This window comes from Leuresthes tenuis, unplaced genomic scaffold (genome assembly GCF_036924035.1).
Source record: "Leuresthes tenuis unplaced genomic scaffold, fLeuTen1.0.hap1 SCAF_9, whole genome shotgun sequence".
In the NCBI taxonomy this organism is placed as follows: Eukaryota; Metazoa; Chordata; class Actinopteri; order Atheriniformes; family Atherinopsidae; genus Leuresthes; species Leuresthes tenuis.
In genome coordinates this window covers 10,698,830-10,721,714 of record NW_027325363.1, presented here as the reverse complement: position 1 = coordinate 10,721,714, position 22,885 = coordinate 10,698,830, and the positions used below count along the sequence as shown (strand labels likewise).

The 22,885-nt window shown below is 38.3% G+C and overlaps 1 protein-coding gene across 3 annotated transcripts in view; it reads right to left on the bottom strand.

Annotated features, from left to right (window-relative positions):
• Positions 1-21,415, bottom strand: part of LOC140314180 (cell adhesion molecule 1-like) — a 147,280-nt gene extending 125,865 nt beyond the window's left edge. Inside the window, exon 1 of one of the 3 annotated variants that reach the window (XM_072392272.1) lies at positions 21,272-21,415. In XM_072392272.1, coding sequence (XP_072248373.1) covers positions 21,272-21,347 — 76 coding nt within the window. In that variant the 5' untranslated portion in view covers positions 21,348-21,415. The remainder of the gene's footprint in view (positions 1-21,271) is intronic. The other 2 variants (XM_072392271.1, XM_072392273.1) reach the window with 2 other exon arrangements.
• Positions 21,416-22,885: the final 1,470 nt, after the last annotated feature.

Genomic DNA, 22,885 nt, shown 5'->3' with positions numbered 1-22,885 from the left:
CTTAACTGTCTGTAAATCTTCTTTTTTCTGAGCCTTTGAAGAAACCAAGAAATGAGAATAAGAGAGGCTGAGAGGCTAAACATTGTCCCTTACTTTAAATCATTGTCTTTGCCCTTGTGGTTACAGATATTTTACAGGAAAAATGACATGACACACATCTTGCACCAAGCTTGAAGGATAAATCATGTATATAGAGATGCACTAATTGCTTGACGATCAACCCAATGTTATTTTAGTCAAAAACATTAAAGTAAACACTGCCTATCAATAATTTTACATTTACAGAACCTTATCGCTCTCTCACTGTAAATGCAGAAGATCAAGCGCTCCATGTTCCTGGTTTGAGATATTTGTTCAAAATTCAACAGAAAAGTGTATTATTACATCCCCTTTTATGCACCAGAATGTAGGTCCTTAACCTTCTCTCTTTTGTATACATCTTAAAGTATTACAGGGTATTGGAGAGCATAAACATGTTTCTAACCTAACTTAAAATATAGCAATGTATATGTTAGGAAAAACCAATGTATCAGATAGTAAAAACAGAGGAATGAAACAAGATACCTCTGGGTAGTTGTCTACAAGTGTAGACCCAGTGTGATTACAATAACTGCTCCCTGGCAAGTGTCTGTGGTTGTCACTGCATGACTAGTGTGTTTACTGAGGGTTGAAAAAAAAAGAAAATCTGATTTCTCAGTGCTACGGGCTTGGTGCATCGACTGACCAAAATCAGTAAAAAGAACTAAATTGTAAAAAAAACAAAAGAATTTCCCGCTCAGAGCCTATTGAGTTGAAAATGGTTCTGTTCCGATATTCGGCAGAAAAACTGATGCAGCTCTATAAGTACAGAATGCACGAGACGAAAATGTGTTAATACATAATAGAAATCATCTCATGTTTGATGTGTCACACGAGCATGCCTGACAGTAATGACAGAACGGCTTGTCGTTACGTCATCAAAGTGGGAGGAGTTGATCGTTTTGAAATGCTACAGATAAATACAGTGTAAATGGTGTGTTTTGAATAAAATGACCACTTTCCCTAAACCTAATCTTATCACCTGAATCTAATTAGGATGTTTTGTTGCCTAAATCTAACCAAACAAGTAAAACTGAAAGTTTACGTAATAAGGGAGCTCAAAAAGAAAAAGAAAAGTGAAAAAATATCTTTTGCAGCTTCCCTCCAATCTTACCAAGAATGACGTTAGGAGGCCCCAACACATACGTTCAGCAGGTGTTCACAAAACTGCAGTCTGTGACCCTCAGGGCAAAGTACGGGTTGCTGCAATACATTTAGTTATGTGAGAGGAAATTTCCGACGGTCTTAAAAATGACTTAAAGTCATTTACAGCTGCATCAGGTACATAATATATCTTTTACCATATTTTGATGCTGAAAACACAGGGGCAAGAAGATCACAATAAAGTCAATCAAAGATCTTTACATTTTTTCAGTTCTGTTGGTTAGAACTTTGCAGAATGATATCTGCTGCTCCACTGCAAGCAAGACTGCTTTCTGATGATTCAAATCATCCCAGCCCTTCTCTTCCAATGGAACATTTTGATGGATTATGCAGTGTCAACCTTCACCACACTGAACACATTTGAATAAATGTAGATTTGAGATGAGGCCAACATGTCAAAGTGATACACAACTGAATGCAAATACTGTGCACTTTGAAGCTCTAGCATGTCAAAAATGTAGGTTGGAATTTTACAAACTTGCAAGCACCAAATCCAGAATGTTTTCTGTGCTCATTTAATTTATTCAGGTTGTTGTCACACCACATATTGCATATTGTCAAGCACTAATGGAGGTAATATTGATATGTATGGGCTTTGACATCCATTGTATAAGCTGTCTTCATTACAAAGTTCACATTTTGCCATCATATCATTAGAAATTTAATAGAAATACTTTGAAATGTGAAGTGGTTCTGTTAAATTGGCCTGAACGTAGAATATAAAAAGGCTGAGAGACTAAGACAGTCATTTGTGCACACAGTGTAAAACAATCACCATAAACCTTCCAAGATATGACATTTCAGTACAAGTGACAAAACTAAATCATGTACAACAATCCTATTACACATTTTTACCATATGACAACCCTTAAGTCTACTGATATTTGATCCAGAATAATCCACATTGTGCAGGTCCAGCCTATTTATTCATGCATAGATCGTGATCCTCTCTGGCTCAGGAAATCAGCTTTCGTTTCAATATCGCCTTTGTCGCGCAAATACTTGCCTGCCGACACTAACTACACTATCTCCCTGCCTGTTCAAGCAAAACTTTATGCAAAGTAAATCATTTACATCTCCCAAGCAGCCTATCTACATTTTCCAATAAAACCCTAAATTGATGGATGTCATCTTAGTCCTCACAGGCAATAACTCCTGCTGCTTCAAAATGACAATATGTTTTGGTTTTATGAGGTCTAGACATGCTATTCTTTTTAATGACATCCCTAGGCCAGAGTTGTTTACATTTATTGATATCCGTTTTTAGACTGGAGCAACTCTGTCCTCGTCGGAGGTTTTCTGCACAGAACTAAGTTGGACTTATGCAGCCTAAACAAAACTTTTCATTTGGCAAGTATAGACTACAGAGTGAGGCTGTAAAATATGTAATTAATTTTTATACTCAGATAAATTCTGCTGAGATTTAAGACATTCCTATTATATTTTATAATTCATAATAGACCAACTGAGTTTGATGGCAGAAAATAACATCTGCTTGGATTTATTTCTCCTTTAGAAGTTCATTTGGTAAACAAATTACTTGAACTAATTGTTGCGGGTTAAGACACACATATGGTTGTATAAATACACTTTATTACTGTCAGCAACACCACATCTAAAGCTAGACGCAATTGTTGTTTTATTTCTGTGCCTAAGTGTAGAAGCTTACAGAACTCTGAAACATACTTCTTCGATCAGTTTCTTCTGCTCTTCTTCAAAACATGAATAGTTTTAGGTGTGAGACCTAAAAGTGTGAGTCTCTGGGGGCAGGGCTCCCCAGACAGGGATTCAGTCCAAAGCTATTATCATACATTATCAGTGTGTTTGCAGCTGGTTACAGTCGGGGTTAATGATGTGAGGTCCTCTCATCTCTTAAAAGCATTGCTCACCCATGGTAAAGTACTACGCATTTGGCAATGTGAGGGGAGTTCGGAGAAGTTTCTCCAGAGTGAAAATTCACTGCGAGCGTGACAGAGTTGATTGTGAACTCATGCAGCGAGATAAACATCCAGAAGCCAGATCTACATGAGAGGGTATTAAAGGGTAAATGTCAAAGACTGACCAGATATGCAGTTGCAATTAATTCAGTGCAAGGTCAGATTACTGTGTTACCCACATACCTTAAAGCTCACACGCAGGTGTTCGGTTATTGTGAAAGTATAACACATATAGAATGTTTGCTCTGAAAAGAAGACCTGAGTTTGAATTTCAGCTGTGTATAGTTAGGTTCTTTGGTTAAAAGACCAAAGAACACACACATCTGACCAGCTACCAGAAACAATCGTTTTCAACGTGAACAATACCTTAAAATGCAAACATACAAAAATAAAAAACATTTTGGGGGTAGCTGTTTTGCCACCTTGTTACATTTGGATACTAAATTCCATCAATCCATTTTCTATACCAGCTTAATCCGTCGGTCGGGTCACGGGGGGGCTGGAGCCTATCTCAGCGGTCATCGGGCGAGAGACGGAGTGCACCCTGGACAGATCACTAGTCCATCACAGGGCCACACGGAGACAAATGAGACACACAACCACACACTCCTAGGGACAATTTTAGAGACACCAATTAACCTAACATGTATGTTTTTGGACGGTAGGAGCAAGCCGGGGTACCCGGAGAGAACCTACACACACTTTATTTGAAATCTTATCAATCAAATGGCTAGTTTAGCCAAGAAAATTACTTAGTTCAGGTTAGGAAATGATCATGGTGTAGTGTACAGTCTTTTAAAGCTACTCGTTCCTCCATAGTCTCACTGGTTGATGAGGTGGGAGGGGCACTGCATTCAAGAGTCAATTTCACATGATACGTATCCATGGCTTAGAAATAAATGCTGAGATGATACACACTCTGGATTTCTAGATATGAAAACTGAAAATGCTTTTCTTTTGTAATGTAACATCAGACAAACACATTCACATAGTGCTTTTAAAAGTGGGACTGCACACACAAAATCCTAATAAACATAGAAAATGTTTCATTTTTGCAGTTAGTCTTATTCACATTCATTAAGATGTGGTTGGATCTACATGCAACTAAATGACTGCTACCAAACTGGGAGTTAAAAGGTGTTTATTGCTGCATAAACTGGAAATTTCAGTAATGATCCAGTTTATGACACACAAATAATGAACCTGTTTATGAGCCACAGTGCCTCAAGAAAATAAGACTGCGAAGTCACGCACTCATCAAGTAGTTCACAGAGAGGAAACAGCAGTGCGACACAGGGCACACAGCTTCTGTACCTCCGGTTAATGGACTGACAGTGTTCACAAGAGAGAGGGCAACAATGAAACTTACAGGGAAAGAAATCTATATGTGGTTCATGCACGACTTGAGGGACAGAGCAAAGTTCGGTTTCTGCTCACAAAGGTTTAGCCTTGAGCCACTCGGTCCACACATTTCATGAGAAACTGTAAACTCCCAAATCCTAAAGCTGGATCATTACTGTGCTTCAACATCCAGGCAAGTCAAAGAAGGTAGGTGTTGAAGCTTTTTTTGTAAATAGCCGCTGTACGCTAATGAGTGCTGGCAAGTGTTCTGCCTCAGAGGATGACAGAAAACCCATTGACAGACTTTACAATGACCAATTAAATTCATGGATTGTCAAAACTAAGTGAGGCCTGATTGCAGAAAAGAACTAGATGTGCCTCAAAGAAAGGAATGTACTTGTTCCTCCGAATGCATGCATATAAATTTCTGCTTGTAAGACAACACCATCCAAAGACTCTTCTTGATCCACAGCAAAACTAAACTCACTAAATTTGCTTGTGACATTCTTATTATTTACCATGAAAGAAAATACTGCCCTAATGTTTGAGCTAAATGACCACAGTGTAGTGCAATATACAGTATATATATATGTATAGAATATGCTGTATTTTTTCCATTAAGGGCGTGGTTCTTCACACAAAGCCATAAAACTTCAGAATGGATTCACAAAGCTGTACTAAAAAGAGTGTGCTTCTGAGTACATTTGCTAATATAACTGCACTTCCTTTTTTGCCATAACTGGGAAACTGGTGGAGCAAAGAATGAGGAAAAATAGAACAATACACTTGAGTGAAAACCTGACAGGTAGAATAAGCTTCTGCTGAAAAAATTTTAAACATTAATGGAACATTGCTGCTCAGATCCATTTATAGTAAGCACACCTAGCATTACAGCTAGTTTGTACAATATAACATAAGTAGCAAAAGACTTTCAACAGGAAGGCAATAAAGCAAGTGCTTTAAAGTAAGAGGGAAAGAAAAAATATCTCTCTCACACACACACACACATACTCATAATAATGGAAAAATGTGGATTGTTGACACCTTTATTGCTCATAGCTCATTAGGGGAGACTATATCTCTTTTGGACCCCATTAGGAAAACAGATGAGAGAATACAATTTAGTGAGAAGTTACAGAAACTGTGTGCATTCCTTGCTCCTTGCTCAATAAAAGCTTTTGGACACTCCTCATTCTGATTTAAATGCCAGACCAGGACACTGCATGCAGGGGAGACAAGAAAACAATACATGTAGTAACACAAATACTTAAATAAATTTCTTTAAATTACTCTGCGTTATTGTTATGTTGATGTTGTTTTTTTGGCACCTGGAAAAGGCCAGTCATAACGTACACCAGATAGTCAGTTAAAATGACTTAACTGATTCATATTTAACTTGTCACATTAATGCAAATGCTCTGCAAAACTATCGTACCTAAAGTAGTGCACAATACTAGAAACACAACAGAACATGAGCTATACAATTCAATAAACCAGCCAGGATGGAAAACTATAACAGAACTGTATCCATTTAGTTCTGTGTAACCTACTTAACAAAAGGCATGGGGTTACACTATGACAGGGTGGCAAAGTGAAAGCAAGATTTTGAAAATAATTAAGTATCTTAATACAGTTTTCTTGCCAAGATAGAGCGCTGGGTAGCTCAACTGGTTGAGCAGGCACCCAAAGTGCAGAGGCTCCTCGCGGCAGCCAGTTTGAATCCTGGCTCGGGACCTTTGCTGCATGTAACCCCTCTCTCTCTCTCTGCCCCCTTCCTGTCAAGCAACTTTCAAATTAAGGCCTCAAGTGAATTTGAAAGAAGCATTTGAAAAAAAAGAAATAGCCATGATGACCCAGAAAAGTTTATGAGTTTGACAAATGACCTATTTTTATTGCAACCTGTATTCTTTTTGTGTAAAACTTAATTCTCACTAAAGTTTAAAAATTCTAAAAATCATATTTGGGACGGCTATAATTAATTGCAGCTTTTTTTTCATTTATTGATTCCTGTAAAATCACTTTAATCGTGTTTTTCAACATGTTCACACTAGAAAATTGTAAATATAAAGGCAGAATGTTTTGATTCTAAACGAGAAAAACTGGCCTGCATTCATCTCACCATCTAAACTGCAGAGCAGCTAACTGTTAAGCAGCTTGTTAGCAACAGATAGACAGCTATTTGGTAGCCAATGGATCAAGACCATATTTCCTTTCAAATACATTTACCTGTCATCTTAGATGTAAACAATGTGACTTTGAGTTTCCCTATTCCATTAGCTCTATTGCCTCCCATGTCTCTCCACAGTGCAATGACTCAAGTATGAGAAGTAATCAATAGGCCTCCGGTTTGGGTGAATGAGTCTTAGAGCTGGGTTTGCACAGTCTTGATCAGGCTGACAATGACAGATTATAGTGCTGCATGTGAAAGTAATTAAGATGGGTCTATTGCTACGCTGATAACTCAAGAGCATGATGCCCCTGAGCAGGCAGCACCAACCTGTCAGACAACAGCTCACTGCTAAATAAACAGCATAAAAATCTGTTCTAATTCACCTTGAGAAGAGGCAGTGACTGTATGTATTCTCTAACAATGATCAGTTCAGTATAATTTTTAACCACAAGAAACTACACGAATGGCAAGTAGAAATCTAAGTAAACACAGAGTGTCTGTGATTGAAAACACTCTCCTCTTAAATTCTCCTAGATCCACTTAGTGTATCATGCAGGACAAATTAAGCATAAAAAAGATGACTGAAATCAGACTGGGTTCCAGAAACACTGCAGGAGATTTTTATTTTTGTAATCCTGGCAGTTCGGTAATACCCCCGTAATCTTTAATTTATTTTCATTTTAAACTTAAAATCTCCATGAAACAATTAGCTCAATGCTATTTTCTTCTGCATATTTAAGTGTTTCTTGTGAAACAGAAACTGTTGGGGCAACACCCTTCCAGAAAAGGCCAGTCTGCCCTGATTGGACAGCTCAAGTGATCTGATCAGGAATCATCCACCATGTACTGACATTTGAAGGGATGACAAAGAATTTCCTTGGATGAAAAATTAGGATAGCCTCTGAGTGCAACACAGGCATTATTGAGCATCTATCAGAAAATTAAAAAAAGTAAAAAGTATGTGGCCTTACTTTTTTTGTCACTTTTTGATGAGTGGGATGCTGATTAATTGGCGATGTATACAAGGTATATAAAAACAATTATCATTTGATTTGATTTGAAGAGGACTTTAAAATCAGAGTAAAGCAGAAAAACTTTGTGACATCACAGAAAAATCATGAATGACTGAAACAAAGTATATAAGAAAATTAGCAGTGCTTCCTGCTCTGAGATGTGTGAAGGCACTGACTGCCAGATCTCAGATCAGCTCAAATGATCCACACTATGGGCAAAAAGAATTAACCGTACAATGTTTTAACCAAACTGAAGGGCTTATCAATTATCTTAGTCACCTTCCAACTGTGGACTATCAGATTATCGATTGGTGCAATGTAAGCACACCAGCAATGGAAGAAGAGACTGTTAGACTAAACCCTGTTGTCTTCAGTAAAGGTTTGTGAAACTGCAGGTGAAAAATGAGCCAGGTGTTGGCAGTGATCCTAAACTCTCTATCACTGTGGCTCAGCACTAAATCAAGCCACTGAGCATCCACTGGTTGTAGTTACTCTTGTAATTTAGTTCTGTCAGTCATGCACATCACTCTGGACTCAACTTTGCACTGCTGTCTGTCAAAATGAATGAAGGGTGTGTAACTCGGATATGTCGACATACAGTCCTGTAACATCCACAGCACGGGACCATTAACTTGGTCCTTCCATCCACTGAACATAAATCTGACTTATAGATTTTGTGTGTTGTAGGATTTTCCGTGTTGAATCTGTGTGTGTTATAAACACCCTGTGACCCCAGAAGGAAATGTTGTTGTTGCTTAGTGTGGTGAGTACATGGTGGCCAACCTCATGTAACAGTTACCCGGACGGTTATGCAGACAGATTAATGTAGGCTCTAGTTGTATTGCCCAACACCTGTATGTAATATTGCTGCCTCTGGAGAAAGAATAAAGATGAGTAAGAATGTCACAGTGTTCTTCCCGTTACTTCACAATCCAAGCTCAAGCTGAACCGGATGAGATCTAGTTATCAGCTGGATACGAGCCGAGTAATCGTAAGCTGTAACACCATAACGTCTTCATAGTATGGTTAGGTGGCAAAAAGTCTGAAAGGTAACACTTTCTGCAAATTCTGGCATCCAGTGAAAATACATTTATGCGATGAAGTCAGAACATTTAACTAGTTCATTGTCAGATACACATCGAGATGACCTGGTTGTCTAATATTGGCAATATTGTTGTCAGCCTATTTAAAACGGTACCATTAGCAGAGTGACAGTCAGTTGCAGCTCAACTGTGTGACTTAACTGGACCATTGTTGTTGTAACAGTATACATTCACTGGAGCAGAACAGAGTTATTACACGAAGTCTGACACCACGACGATGTGAAACTTTCTCCGTTGGAGACCATCTTACATGTAAGTATAGCTGAATTTACTGCACAGATGTTTTCTTTTTGTTACTTGAAAGGTAATTTTATCAGATGATGCTGCGGTTATATATCAGGGTTTCATCATAGCAATTTTAGTCATGTTTCAAATGCTCGGCTTCATACGATTTCAGTCAGGCTAACATGTTTACAAGCATTTTAAAAGCTTTTGCTCACTTTCAATAATGTACTAAACTTTATCCCTGATTTTAAAACAGCCCTCAAAATTCACTCACTATGTGTCCATGTTTTTGTCTATTCCCTGCTTTGTTGTAACACAGGCTTGGCTGTATTCAGGGATTTTTTTTTAGAATCCTTTACTGACAATCTTTTCAGTAGCACCAAGTGTGTAATCTAGCAAATTTTTGGATAAACATTAACTTCCAGTTGATGATTGTCCACCCACTCACTGCTACTATATACTTAGTGAGCGGCAAAGATGGATGGTAGCCGATATAGAAAAAAAAAAGCAATTTGTCTCCAACACAGCCATGTAATATTGGTATTCACGCCAACCTAACCTCAAAGTCATAACGGTAAATGTAAATATAACCAAAATCACAGCCAAGTCACTTTCCTTATTTTCAAAAGGAACAGGGATAGGAGCTGCTATGCTTTTTATTTATAGCGAACAGTTTGAGAGGAATAAAAAAATGTCTGCAGAGATGTTAGAGACTTTGCAGTTTTCAGCAGATGAAAAAATATATGTCAGATATATGGAATCTGTGAATGCACAAGCAGGCTTCTTTTGTGCAACAAACATATTTTTGATGATGAATTTATCACATTTGCCCTTGATTTTCTTGTTCAAGCCTCTCAAATAAGAGGATATGTTACTTTTCTCTGTTTTGAAAGGCATTTTGAAGAGTAAAATTGGGGCTTTGAACTGTTTTTTAATTTCAAATAAACAATATGTTGGTGGAAAATGTAGCATGCCATGAAAAACTAAACATTTTATGAAGCAGAATTTATTTCAGGGTATTGCTTGAATAAAACGTCAGAGTTTCTGGTCCTTTAGTTTACTTAGTGTTGCTTTTTTCAAAGACGTGTTTGTTCTTTCCAGCTGGCATTCCTGAATGTGTTGTTAAATAAAATCACTGAGACATTAGAGTGCATTGAGGGCACTGCTGAATAGCAACACAATAACTTGGAGGGACCAGGCTATTCTAATGTCAACCCCAAGTCTGGCTGTATCCTGCTGTGTAAGGGAATAATATTTCATTCGGCTAGAATAAATGTATTTGCAAACAGCATTCCAGCAAAAAAGGGAGTGACTGATTCCTGAGAGTGGTGTAAAGCACAAACAGTGCCTGTCCTGATATATCACTGTATATAAACAAAAATCTCACGTTATCTCAGAATAAAGTATGGCCACTTCAGCAAATTGCTTTTCTATTAGCAGTGGAAGATTTATTGATTAGTGCAGTGTTGGCATTCTGTAGGTGCTCACTGGTGAGGAATACTTGCACTTTGATTTTGTACAGTGGCACTGCACTACTTACTCCCGTCTGTTGCTGCTCACAGTGGACTCCGGAACATAGTGGTTATTTTATCAGGTTTAGATCTGCCCAAACAAGCCGAGAGTGGAAACAAACAGGCACGCTCCTCTCATGTGGCCTGAAATATAACTGAGCACAAGGATGAGCTATTGCCTTCCAACTTCTGTAAAAGTGAGTGACCTGCCATCAAACCATATTGGACACAGTCGATACAACCGGTCCAATTGCAGCATGGGTAGCTGACGTATTGATATGCCTCCTCTTGGTCATTTTTCTGTGCAAACCAGACAAAATCCCATTCTTTTAGCAGGCCAAACAATGCAGGTGTTGAATAGAAAACATAAACCTTTTTCATTCCAATTGAAGCAGTGGATTAGTGGGAACTCAATAACTAGAGATGCGGTCCTCTCTTACAGAGATAGTCCTTTCTCCTCCATATTGATCACCTGTTATTCAGTCTTCATGTTCTGGTCTGAGTGCCATCTGCTGTTGAGGATATTGCTTTGTTGGACTCCTCTTTGGCTATGACTGACCTAAACACAGGATAGTTTTGCTCATATATTTGAATAATGTGGGCTGAAGAAAAAAGGAGAGAAAGAGTAGATTCAATTAAATTCAGACTGTCGCCCTCACAAAATGTGCTCATTTGGCTTTTGTTTGTGTGAGTAAATAAGGCCAGTAATTACATTCATGTAACCTCTTAGTAGTCATGAAAGCAACTACAGGCAAACAGAAAAAGTGATGTTACAGTTGTGTTGTAAATGGAAAGTTTTTAGCCTTAACAATGACATTTTTCAAGCAAAGTGTCATCAATGAAAAATATTGCATTTTACACCTAACCAAAATCATTTTTTAAATGTAACTAAGTAATGATATTTCTCAACATAGTGACAAAACTGTTTTTGTCAAGTGTTGATCTCAAGCCACACCAAGGCTCTTAGTTGAAAGTGCAGCTTTTAGATGCTCCATCCAACGACCCCTTCCTCCTGTTATGAGGACTGAGTGGCATTAAAAATAAAAGTCTTGAGAATGACATCTGCTCTGATGTGGATCTGGAGCAATAGTTTACAAGACGCCATCACGAGCATTGTTAAGGAGTATGAACAAACAACCTATGTGACTGTTTCAGTTGGAGGATTTGTTGATTAAAGCCCTCTCAGTCATATTCTATTTTAGGTTTTAATAGTATTTCCTCTTGTACCTAAAATTAGCTTTTTTGGATGCTTTAATGCTCTGATTAATTACACAATCTATTATTTTTCAAATAAAAATCCCAGATACTGACAAGTTATGACACGCAGACGACTGAACTCATTTTGTGGAGTGGCCCTTTGGGGTGATCAGTGTAACTTTTGATGATGTGAAACGCATTCAAAGTTTTAATCCAACAAGAGAATAAATGTTGTGGAAACCATTTTTAGCCGAATGGGTTCAATTTTTACAACGCCATACAACATAGCATTATAGCATATAGATTTTTTTTGATACAGTATGTTAACAATGGCCCAGTATGTCCGATGTCAATAATCACAGTCACCAATGCTATGCTATAATGTGTGTTCACATGTTGATAGTGAGTTAATAATTTTCCTTCAACTTGACTTTTTTGGTTCACTCTTGATGCTCTCAAAGCTGCAAAGGAGTGCTAATAAATTCACTGCACCCTACCAGCTTGACACCAGAAGGCAGACACAATTAGAGATGATTTGTTGAACACAGTGAAGAATTTAGCAAGGAAATAGGTATCTCTCTTATTACCTGCTCTTGTGATCTCCACCAAGTTGGCAACATGTTGGTATTTTGGTAGAGACCAAAATAGAGCTTAAAATGAGTGAATATTGGACCTGCATTCCTTAGAGGGCCAGAAACACAACTCTGAATTAATCATAATGTTGCTTAGTAACTGCTGCATTATAAATGTTATATCAACATGCCTCAAATACTCATGGATTACAATTTCATGGTTGCCCTCTATGTTTTGTCAGTATTTATATTTGATATAATCATTCACTTCAAAAAGTCTTTTGTTCAATTTTGTGTTTCTATATCAGAGAGATCCTAAAGAACAGGGTAAAGCTACAGTAAAAGTTTCAAATATAAAAGTTTCAAATATAAATTTCACAAAGAAGAGCCCTTCTTAAGCCACACAAAGCTATGGAGCGTAGCTGCTTGAATATTTCTGCTGTTAAACCTGAACAAGTGTCTCATGGAACATTTATAAAAAAGACTGAGACATTACAACAGTGAAAAGTCTGATTCTCCATCTACCGTATTTCCAAAAAAGTTGGGATGCTGTGTGAGATATAAATAAACAACAATTCAGAGTCTCCTCTGATGTATTTTTTGTTTCATAAAGCCCCAAATGTTTTCAGTGGGTAGCAGGTCAGGACTGCAGGCAGGCCAATTTAGCCACTGGGTTCCAGCAAAATGTGTTTTTCTCTCAGGTGGGTCCCTAATTGAATGAAATGACCCAGAAGTACATAAGTGGGAGCTATCATAAGAGCTGGTCGAATTCTCCAAATGCTGAAGAAAAGAAACACCGGTGCAATCTTTATGAAAGAGCAGAAGATTAAGTTCTGTCCAACAATTCCTTGCAGCTGCATTTTTTAAATGCTGTCATACTAACTGTGATTCATGTAAATAAACAGAAGGACAGGACAGTAAGGGTGAGCAGCATTTGACAACAATGTCTGTCACATCTGTCATTTTTTCTTTCCTTTCTTCAATTACCAACCTTCATAGTGAACAAATGCTTTCTATCATGTTTAAACTAACATTAATTTATTAGCTTCAGTAAAACAACATAAGCGCATGTTAGGCTAGTACAGGGTGAGGTTTGTGAATAATTATTTAACAGTTGTGGTTTATATTATCATCTCTTTATGTTTTATTATGCAGACCCACATAGCAGTCAAGCGAAAGTGCAGTTTCTGTGGTCATCTTATCTTACATCCTTATCAACATATTTACCATATTTCCCTAACCTCATAACATTTGCCCACCAGGCTCCAGGAGATTTGCTTAAGAGAGGACAATAGAAGTTATTTTTCTGTATATTTCTGGACTTCTTCTCTTTAGCCTGGAGAATGCAGTATCCATGATTTCTGAAAATAAATATTCAAATTTTGATTCCTCAGGACTATTTCATACTTTGCTTCAGTCCATCTCAGATGAGCAGTGGCATTTGGATCTTGCTTGTATGTTTTTTATTTGCATGGTGGACTTTTAACTTGTATTTGTTGATGCAGCAACACATATTCTTTACTGATAATGGATTTAAGAAGAGCCTATGCAGCATTTTTTACGCACTTCTGCCTGGAAACCATAATGTCATAGGATATGATCTAGCATAGATGACAGATTCAGTTGTTAAATTGTCTCTTTATGCCGTCTTTGACGGAATTAATCTTCTTTACTTCTGTAAGACTCCCTGGAATGCACTTTTTAGGCCCAATCATGTAACTGACCTGTTGCTAATTAATTAATTGTGAGATGTTGCAACTAGGGGTGGCGATGTATTGAAATTGCTTCATATATTTTGAGTTATCCCACGTGAGATGCATTATGCAACATTATGCAAGTACAAACTGTCATGACAATATTTTAAGAGGCCTACATGGGATTTCCTTTGGAATTGCGCTTCCCTCACTGTATCTTAATTCCCCTTTCAGAGCAGACAGCACACGTCCCCACCCATCTAGAAAACTGTCCTGTGTGCATGCATGTTTTTTATAACCAGAGAGAGGGAAAGACAGCATGGACAAAGCAAAAGTAACGAGTAAACTGCTCCTGCAAGTTTATAAGCATAGAGAGATGGTAACTGAAGATGAGACAGACGACTTGATTCCGAATAAAAACAGCACTGCATCTATCATTCGGTTCAGATTTCGCACGGAAGAGTTGGAAAAAAACACGTCTTTCTGCAAAATATGCCACAAATCTATAGCCACAAAAGTTAGCAGCACCATGGCTCTGTTCCATGACTGGAAATGCCATTGGGCAGGAAAGGACGCCTCTAACTCTGCATGTCCACATTTCCAACCTCACCGAATAAAAGGTCAAATCAACCAGTAGCGAAAAAAAATGACTCTGGTTTCCTCATTCCAAATCAATTTTATAGGACAAAAAAAACATCCAAAATGGAGAGAGATCACAGCCACAGTAATGGAACATAGTTTAAAACATGGCTCCAGTTAGTGTTGTGGAAAAGCCAGGATTAAAAATTCTCATTAAGACACTTGATCCGGAATATTTTTTGCCTGGTCACACATTTTTCACAGAGAGAGCCTTACCAGAGTTGTACATTGCAGTAAGAGAAAAGAAGGCCCACCAGCTAACAAATGTGCCCCTCTTCTCCACAGCAGAGTGAAGTGTGGCACAGCAGAGTCGGTGGTCCGTGTCTCAATACGACGATATGATTTTCGTCTTTTTAGATGGTCTGTTTTTACAAACATGATCTAGTGGAAAAAATGCTCTTCACCTGGTTTTAAACTGTCTTTCTCAAGAATTCTTGTGAAATGCAGTTTTATTTTTCATTGTCTCAGAGAACTTGGTCTTGGTAGGAAGATCTACTATGTCATTCAATTTCATTTGTTAAAAACTTCTGAGTGCTGCTGCCTGGTTGAAAATAAAAAGCTTGTCAAATCTAACTTCATCGTGATTTTTCCTTTTTGAATCATACTGTTTTGATTTATGTATCGTGGGGTTGAATTTCCTATTCATGCAGTGATTTAGGTGAGATTACAAAATGCTGAGGTATACAATGCATTATATCACAATGCAGCCCAAAAATAGTTTGATATCTTTTATTGGCCATACTATCCAAACTTGTTGCTGTTTTTCTAGTCTTTTGTGGCACTTGTTTAACTTAATCAAATACATGTTTCTGGTATCAAATCTTAAATGAGCAAAGTTCGGCAGTTCTCATAAACAACCTTTGATAAGTTGTCTTTGCAGTATTTTCAATAAAAGATAAGGCTTTATGAATTGGGAATCATTGCGTTCCTTTTTTTTTTACAGGAAAAAGAGCTTTTACACTGTGATTAAAAGCTTGAAAGTTTAAAAAAAAACTGATTAATAGCCTTATACACTATAAAAACCTCAATTACCGGCTATGAAATTATTAAATGAAATAAAATGAAATGGGAAAAAATACTTTTTTAATCCCAAAGCGAATTTATGATCATGTTACGTGTGAGAATTGGACTGACAATGGGCGGCAACACCACACAAAACATTACTGCAGGAAGAACATTAATAGGAATGGACAGGACTGTGTCTCACCATTTCTTTGACTCACTTCATGATTGTGAATATCATCTGCTGTTTTTTTTTCATTATAATTTGGTGCTAGTTATGGAATATATCTACCCACTGGAGTTTTTCATTTAGAAAGTACTGTGCTGTGAGCCTTAATGATGGCTTGTAATTGCTCCATCACCCATACTAATGTGCACTCTCGGTCCCTTTCAAAACAAAATCATTGCATTTCCCTTTTTTTTTTTTCATTGTCACCGTCTAAACGTCATAGCGAACAGGGTAAGGTCTCTCAGATCCAGCAAACAGAGAAAACAATGTCATATTCAGAAGCGGAGACATCAGCTCTTCTCCTCATTACCACAGCACTGTGAATGGAAGCTTCTGTCCCCACGACCATGAAAGAACCTGTCATCTGTCTGTTTCTCCTAATTGACTGTTTACTACATTTCTGCACAGACAGACAGATTTTTGATCGTCCTCGGTTTGTCATTCAATGTGGCACTGCAGTACAAATGGAAATGTCCTCTGAGTTTTTTTTGTTTTTTTTTTCCTCGTGTTAACTACAAGACTCACAGTGATGGCATGTCTGCAGCTGCACTCTGTGACCTTGACAAAACAAGTAGATACAGTATTGACTCAGAGGTCCCACTATAAAGTATGTGAACAAAGCTCTTCCTGCCCAGCACCCAAGGTAATGTTTTTGAGGAAAGATTGGAGTCTTTCAGAGACTGAAAGGAATATAAAGTCAAGGATAGACAGAGATTTTCAATGTATTCCGCCATGAACCTCCGTAACCATCTCCTTTCTCAGTGTGTCTTGGCCAACTTGCTACAACATCTGACTTGAAAGGACTAATACAAAAGTGAAATCTGCCTGTTAGCTTCTATGCTGTAAGGACCCTTCATACTTAGATGTATTTTATAAGTTTGCTCAGAGTGTGTCTCTTGATAGAGAACACACATTGCTTAGCACACAAAAGGTAGAATAGCTTTAGATTCATTGGATTTACAGCTGAGAACATGCATTTTACTGCTTTAAGTAAAAGTCTTGGTGGATAGAGTAAAAAAAACAGCCTAGGAGTGTGACATCCTCAGTGAAATAATATCATAACCTCCACGACTTTCTTTGCTACATCTGCTACAATTGGCGAAATTCCTTACATGCCTCGGCTGCCAATTCTCTGCCAGCCACTCGCTTTCTAACAGTGAGATTAGCTGCCACCACGTAAAGTAGTGCCATGTATTATCCAGCAATTAGAGCGGGGCTTATTAGGCACAGTTTAATGTAAATTTAATGAGCAATAAATTCAATTTCTTTAAATAGAAGAGTATATTATTGTTACAAATGATGTACTATGGTGATCTCACAGAGGAGGCGATGAAATACTTCAGATATCAATGGGCCATTAAGTGCAGTATTAAATCTATCCTGTACTGTACTTAGAGTGCTGTTTCATACAGACAGTAGAAGAAAGACCATTTAACAAAAAGCACTAATGTGCCAAGAACTGAAATGGTTATTCAATTAATCGATTTGTGGATTGACAGAAATCCAATTCACAGTTCTTTTTATAATCAGTTGCTTGTTTCAACCACAAATGCAAAATATGCTCCAGTTTGCCAGTTGTGAGAGTTTTTTTTTAATGAAAATAAGCTAAACATATTTAGATCATAGGCTTTTAGTTAAAATCAAGTACTTTCAGAGAGTTACCATGAGACCCTATCTCGCTTTTTGAAATAGTTTAGATCAGATATTTATTAATTTGTATCAAACTTAACTACAATTTCCTCTACTTTAACATTCAGACTGCTAAGCTTTGGACTTTCTGTTGCCATGGTAATCAATACCCAAATAGGAGTTGGACTGCTTTGATTTTCTTTTTTTTCATTGTCATTATTTTACATGTATTACCACAAAAACACTTAGCACCAAGATAAAAAAATTTGCATCAAATATCATTCAGAATGCATCACCATTAATATTATCAGTTATTCTCACGCAAAGACACTCAGTGTGTCACAACCTTCATATATCAGTACTCACAGGGAGGAGGTTTCACCCCAAATGACAGGTTAACAATTTACAGCTGCACAAACACAGAGACAAAACAAGTCAAGCGTCTTAATATAGTCTATGAGCTGCAAAAATGTCAAACTTTGCAAAGATGACCTCTAAGAGGTGGATAGTTATCACAAATAAAAAAAAAATCAAGTTTTAAAAATTACCTGAAAACTGTCATTTATCAGTTATAGCTAATTTGTTTTGAATTTGCAACCTGGATTCAATTGCAGTATACTGTCTGCTTACCAAATGTGGCTACATGTCATGAACTGCCATGCTATTGTCGGTTCATCTCTTACTCTCAGGTTTGAATAAATTTAACTCCCCAAGAGTAGATAAATGTGACTCCACCTGGTGAAACTGCATCTTTATAATGTAAAAATCACTAAACATCCCTGTACAAAGTTATATTGCTTAGTAAGAAAACCCTATTTGATTTTCTGTTTCTGCATTTAATTTTTAAGTGTCACATTTTAACACACTGGTTACCCTTCAGTATCGTTTTTCCAGACTGCATGGAACTGGTTGAACATAAAAAGCTTGTCAAATCTAACTTCATCCTGATTTTTCCTTTTTGAATCATACTGTTTTAATTTATGTATCTATGTATTTACATGTTGTATTTACATGTTGCTGATTGAAAGCTTTATAAAGCCAATCTGACCTTCCTCGTTTGTGATGATGTGGAGATGTGGAGGTTGGAAGTGTGGAGTAATATTAAGTTAAATAGTTTCTACTCCTAGGACTGGTGTAGAAATGTCCACATGAATTTCTCTTTTTTCTGTTTGGTTAAGTTTAGGAAAACATGTACAACACGTGATAAAAGGGCATAGCCTTTCCTCAATTGGGTTATCTTAAAGGGTCAACAACTGAAATGTTACCAACAAAAATAAAAACATTTAGCAAATTTCCCTGTACATTGACACGTGACACTACTGCTGCAACTTGACGCAAAGATCCAAAGTAAATGGTTGTTAAACACATTTGACTGTTTTAAAGTTACAGATTTACAGTGTTGCATTCCTTTTTACACTTCTGTTTCTAGGTGCCATTACTGCCACCGGCCTAGTGACCTTATCTTTAATATGCAACTCAAATATGCATGAAAAAGTATGGATGTACGTCCTGGAGGCACCAACATTCACCACTGCCACAGGGCGATCATAAAACACAACGAGATCAACGCTTGTATGATAACAAACGAAATAAAAAAAAGACATCCACCCAGCAGAATACAAAGAGACACCAATTGAGGGCATAGCAGCACACTGTGAGCGGATTTCAGCAGTATCTTTTTCAAAGTGCGAGCCCCACCACAAGCAGCCAGAGACGAACATCTTCAATCACTCCCTGGGTCACATGCCAGCTGGCAACCAAGAGCTCCGTAACAACTGTATGTTTCCTTTTGTTTCTCCCAGATCCTGTCCTTCAGCAGCGCCTTGAGGCTTCATGACAGCTCGTATTGATCCACTTCACCATCACTCAGTCCTGACGAATGGCTTTAAACTGGCAATAAGTGGGATCATGGAACCCTCTGAAATTCAGCCATCTGATGCGCTACAACAGGCCGGGCCCCAGGAGACTCAGGGAGAGGAATACTGCTAAATGGATTCTCTATTGAAATGCAGAGTCGCATCAGTTCATAACAGGATGCTCAGTCGTGGCAGCTCTTTAGTTTTATCACTGCCGCTTTACACTATGCGAGCAGCGTTCTCTTATGATGTCTGGGACCAGATGTGTCTTCATCTCTCTTTGTTTAATTCATCCTCTTTCCACCCACTGTGGACGACAATGTGATTTGTAACATCCACTTAGCAGAACTGTGCTTCTTTCAGTTCAAATTCACCGATTCTGGATCAGGAACTAAGAAAAACTGGAATCTGCTAAAAAAGCAGAATGTCAGCACAACATAGAGAGCTTGGGCCCTTTTTTCTTTTCTTTTTTTTTTGCTACTAAGACACACACACACAAACAGAGACTGAGACTGACTTAAAACCAATGAATTTCAATCTAGGAGACTTTACCTAAATGACAAGGCCACATCACGTCCCCACGGCCACACAAATCCTCAGTATATTGAGTCTGAGGTTATTGCGCATTCATGCTGCATTATTTTATTCGACTGAGAGGTTAATTAAATTAATGTGACAAGGAGATGCCAGACAATGCTGTAAATGTCATTCAACTGCTATTCAGCACAGAACATAATAAATTCAGCAAGTGTGAAATGAAAGCCTTGTAAGCGATGAAATGCAAAAAAAAAAAAAAGAACACTATCTAAAAATTCCTTTAACAAGCTACCTCATTTTGGGAGCAGGGCTACACTAACTGCACACACAAACACAAACACACAGGTGTTGATGAGTTTCTGAAGACCTGTTGATGTGTGATGTAGAAACCGCTGTTGCACATACCTCTAATGCCAATAAGAGAGAAAATTAAGCAACTAAGTAGTCCTCAGGTGTAAACCTGTCATCGCAACTGTTGCTTGCCTTTTTAACTACCCAGGGATTAACATGCCTAACCTTACCTTTGGGAGGGATTTAAAGTGGCTGTAAACTGACATTTCAACCGCTTCGCATGCGGCATATTATTAAGGAAGGGGGAGAAAAACTGACTTGTGCAACTCTGATGCAACCTCGGTGGAATAACGGCTGGGAACTGCAATGGCCGGCCGCATTAAAGCTCTCTTGGTTAATGCTGTTGCACGGTCTAAAAGTCTCACAGCGACAGAGCAGATGTTAATTTCCAGCCTCACTGGCTAGAGGAGAAGTGAAGACTGCGGACTGGGGCTGCAGTTGTGTGACCAGTGGACACTGTGCGAGACTGGAGCTGCAATACGTGTTTTTCTCCAAAGCGCACCTGAAGCGCACACTTGAGAGATTTGTGGACAGTGGGATGAGGAGTGACTGTTTGGATGTATGCGGTATAACTAAAGGATATAAGTAAATGTGAGCCGTGTTCTTGTTGTGGTTGCTGCCAGTTGATACAAGCAGCACGTTTCACTTGTCTTAGGTTTAAATACTGTACGACCACTTCACCCGATTATCGCCGGTTATACTTTATCTCCGCCTGTGCAATTGAGCAGCACTAACATTACTTTTTATGTCAGTCCTCCGTAGCGTATTGCAGTAAAACGCAGGACGATACCCCTTCAGTCAGTGATAAAATTACAAGATGAGCAGCCTAACAGTGTGGGGAAACAGCGTGAGTGTTTTGGAATCGGAGCTACAGAAAGTGACGCTGAGATTTGAAGGGAAGCTTGTGCGCATCTAGCGCGCAAAGCACCACAACTTCTCCCCGGTAGCAACTCCCCAGGCTTCTGCTCTGGAAACGGGGAATTCTGCATCACAAACACACATAAGAAGCCATGAAAAGCTTACCTTTCGGAAGAAACGCCGCTGAAATCACGAAAACACAGACAGAAATAGCGAGAGATCCGCTCCCCGTGATCGCCATGTTGGACACCTGCTTGAGACTGGCGGCGCTAAATCACCTAGAGACGGCCATGGGATGAAAATGTAGACACATGAGAGGCGGAGGGAGGGCGCAGGCAGGGAGCCCGCTATCATATTGGGTTGCGTTGCAATGACATCTTGGCTTGTAATTTCCAGAAATATTACAGTGTACCTCGGGAGAGTTCTAAAAATGTAAATAATGTGTTATTGTCCTCTTATATAGCCACTATATCCTTACTGTAATTCCCAACAGAAATATTGAGGGAATATTAGAGTGGGTCCTTAAAATACCATAAAACCCCGTTCGGTAAATTCACCATTGAGAACCAAAATCACTTTGTGGGAATATCATTGTAGTTTCTGGGACCTACACTGTTAGTTAGTTAAGAGGGTCAACTTGTACTGGATTGGCTGTACTTTGGTTTTATGGCTGAGACAATTAAGACTGATAAAAACGACATTTCCTTTACGTTTATTATGTAGTGGTTATGCTATAAGCGGCACCTGTGAGAAAGGTTGCATCATTTCTCCTCAACATCATTTTAGGCTTCATTTAAAAGTAGTACAAATCTATGTGAAATTTCAAATTTTAACATATCTGTGTTCAAATATCAGCGGTGTTGGTGATAAAACTTCATTTAAATTGATTATCACTAAAGTTTGCTGCTACTCTAGGTTCTCAAGCGATTTTGCCCAATGCCTACTCAAAGAGCGCCCCCTTTTCTCCAAACTGTGTATTGCATCTTTTAGTTACAGTTTAGGTGACATGCTCCCCAAAATGGGAAAAATGTCATGTCAGAATGTAACACAGTAAAAATCCCACAGTCTGAATGAACTATTTCAGATTATTATTAAGCACAACCAGCTGAGCTCTCTCTTGATCTGTCTCTCTGTATTCTATTATAGCTCCTCATGTCTCAACTTATTCTCACCTAAGGTACAGGAGGAGTATCTTATGAGAATCACAGAGCTACAGAGAGCTGTGCATGACAACGTTGAATCTCATTTCCCTTTTTCATTGTGTCAAAACAGCACAAAGGCTGCTAATTGCACAATCTATTCTCTGAGGCTGCGTGTCAGTCCTCATTCCATGGATGAGTAGATAGCATTTAGAACTTCACTCTAATGCTGCAGCCGTCCCTATCACTACAGATTGAATTCCACACATCAAATTTATTTCAGATGTTATTATCTGTGGCAGCTTGCCAGTTCTGCCTGCCACTCATACAGTGTCTCCACAAGGTGTTTTCTCCTCGCAGCAGTGGCCATGCTGCTGTATTTTCTGACAGCATAGCACCGGTGGGCATCAGTCTGCAAAGTGCACCAGGTGGATAAATGCTCACAAAGTTATAATGTCGCTTATCTTTTCTTTTTTTTTATATATTTGGAGCTTTTATTTTTCCTTTTCAGATTAGTGGTAATTTGATTTGGTGTTTGCTTGATGGTTCACTTCACTTCTTATGCACCCCAACACCCCACACCCTCAACTTTTGTTTTAACACCCCATCTCTATATCTCCTTCAGTCTCTTGCTGTCTCG